The sequence below is a fragment of the Orycteropus afer genome, unplaced genomic scaffold (genome assembly GCF_000298275.1).
Source record: "Orycteropus afer afer isolate SDZICR_OR568_19922 unplaced genomic scaffold, OryAfe1.0 scaffold00354, whole genome shotgun sequence".
Classification (NCBI taxonomy): Eukaryota; Metazoa; Chordata; class Mammalia; order Tubulidentata; family Orycteropodidae; genus Orycteropus; species Orycteropus afer.
The window spans coordinates 3,041,704-3,043,583 of NW_006921941.1; the positions used below are offsets into that span (position 1 = coordinate 3,041,704).

Consider the following 1,880-nt stretch of genomic DNA (forward strand, 5'->3'; position numbering starts at 1 on the left):
ATTCTTTCTTTGTCTTTGGTTTTGGTGAGTTTGATGATGATATGTCTTGGTGATTTTCTTTTGGGGTCTATCCTGTTTGGGGTTCGTTGGGCGTCTTGAATGGATATATTCTCATTTTTCATCATACCAGGAAAATTCTCTTCTGACAAATCTTGGACCATTTTTTCTGTGGTTTTATTTGTCTCTTCCTATTCTGGAATTCCAATTATATGTAGGTTATTCCTTTTGATGGTATCCCACATGAACCTTAGGCTTTCTTCATTTTGTTTTGATCTTTTTTCTAATTGATTGCTTTCTAAAGAAGTAGTGCAATATTTGCCTTCAATCTCACTAATTCTATCTTCCATTGATTCAATTCTACTCCTTTGCTCGTTCAATGTCTTATCTACTTCTGAAAATATAGTATTAATCTTCTGGATTTCTATGTGTAGATTTTGTATCATTTCTAATTTTTCATTTATTTTGTCATTTTGTTCCTGTATTATCTTTCGAAATTGTTCTAGGGTTTTCCTCAATTTTGCCAGTGTTTTCCTTGATCTGTTTTTCAATTCATTGAAGATACCTAAATATAATTCTTTTGAATTCCTTATCAGGGAGTTCCAATGCTGCGTCTTCCTCAGGGATGTGTTTTGGGTCTGTATCCTGGTCCCTTGTTTCTCCTGCTTTATCTTGTTTCTTTGTGTGCACTGTGATGCTCTGTTGTCTCTGAGGCATTATTACATTTTTGTGTTTATATTTTATTGGTGATTGTATGTTGAAGTGACTTGCCCACGATTTTTGTTTTCTTTGGATTTTATCTAAGTAAGCAGGTACTGTGCTCCTCTATTTGCTAGTTGACAGCACTTATACACTCACCACTTCTCTCCTTTCCCATTGTCAGCCTCCCATATGTCCCTACTGTCTTTGGCAAACAGAATTTATTCTTAGGTCCCTGGAATCTGAATGAGAATGCTGTCACTTTAAAATACAAAATGGCCACTGATTGGAAACATTCAAAATGGCTATACCCTTGGTCACTTTAAATATCCAAAATGGCCACTGCTTGTAAACATTCAAATTAGCTGCACCCTCAGTCACTTTAAATATTCAAAATGGCTGCCACTTGTAAACATTCAAAATGTGTGAACCTTTTTTTTTTTTTTTTAACTTTGTACTAATCTAGTTTTCCTCTGTGTTCAGATAGTTTCTGGATTTCCAATACTCATCCTCAGAATGTCTACTGAGGTACACCTCCCACCATCTTCTCATTTGGTCTTTCTGCTTGCTCTTTCATGCCCACACATGTAATTGCTGCTTTAGAACTGATTCCTGCCTGCTTGCCTAATGCTCAGAGATGCTCTCCATCTCTGGACTACCTAGCCATGGAACCAGTAAGAATGAGTATTCACATGGATTGGGGAGGTGCTTTTAGAACATACTTAATCACCCGTAGCTTATATTGAGAGGCTGTTGACTGGGAAGCCATCTGGTAGAGTGTGCTGAAGTCTCCTTTGGGGTCATCCATTCTCAAGGAGCCATCAGCTGTGCCAGGAAGCAGAGATGGGCTGAGAAGTCGCTCTTGGAGATCACATTTCAGACACACTACAATAAAAACAACATTGGGGGAGAGATTATGGGCCACAGTTTACCTCAGGCTATGTGATTAAGAGCTAACATCTGATACCCATTCCACCTCTACCAGCCAAGCAAAGGTTAGGAGGAGGCTGGGGAGTGAAAAGAAGAAAGCAAGATTGGTTTGAGAATCTATAGTATCTCTATTACTCTACACAATGTTGTTGTTGTTGTTATTTGCCATCGAGTCGGCCCCGACTCCTAGCGACACCTCCTTGGGTTTCCGAGGCAGTTATCACTACGGAAGTAGGATTGCCCAACCTTCCTTC

The 1,880-nt window shown here is 39.0% G+C and overlaps 1 protein-coding gene across 1 annotated transcript in view; it reads right to left on the reverse strand.

The window, feature by feature from the left end:
- The window catches only part of LOC103207115 (meiosis 1 associated protein), a 212,662-nt gene that overhangs the window by 22,359 nt on the left and 188,423 nt on the right, over positions 1 to 1,880 (reverse strand). The window contains exon 5 of the mRNA XM_007952659.2: positions 1,419 to 1,581. Coding sequence (XP_007950850.1) covers positions 1,419 to 1,581 — 163 coding nt within the window. The remainder of the gene's footprint in view (positions 1 to 1,418; positions 1,582 to 1,880) is intronic.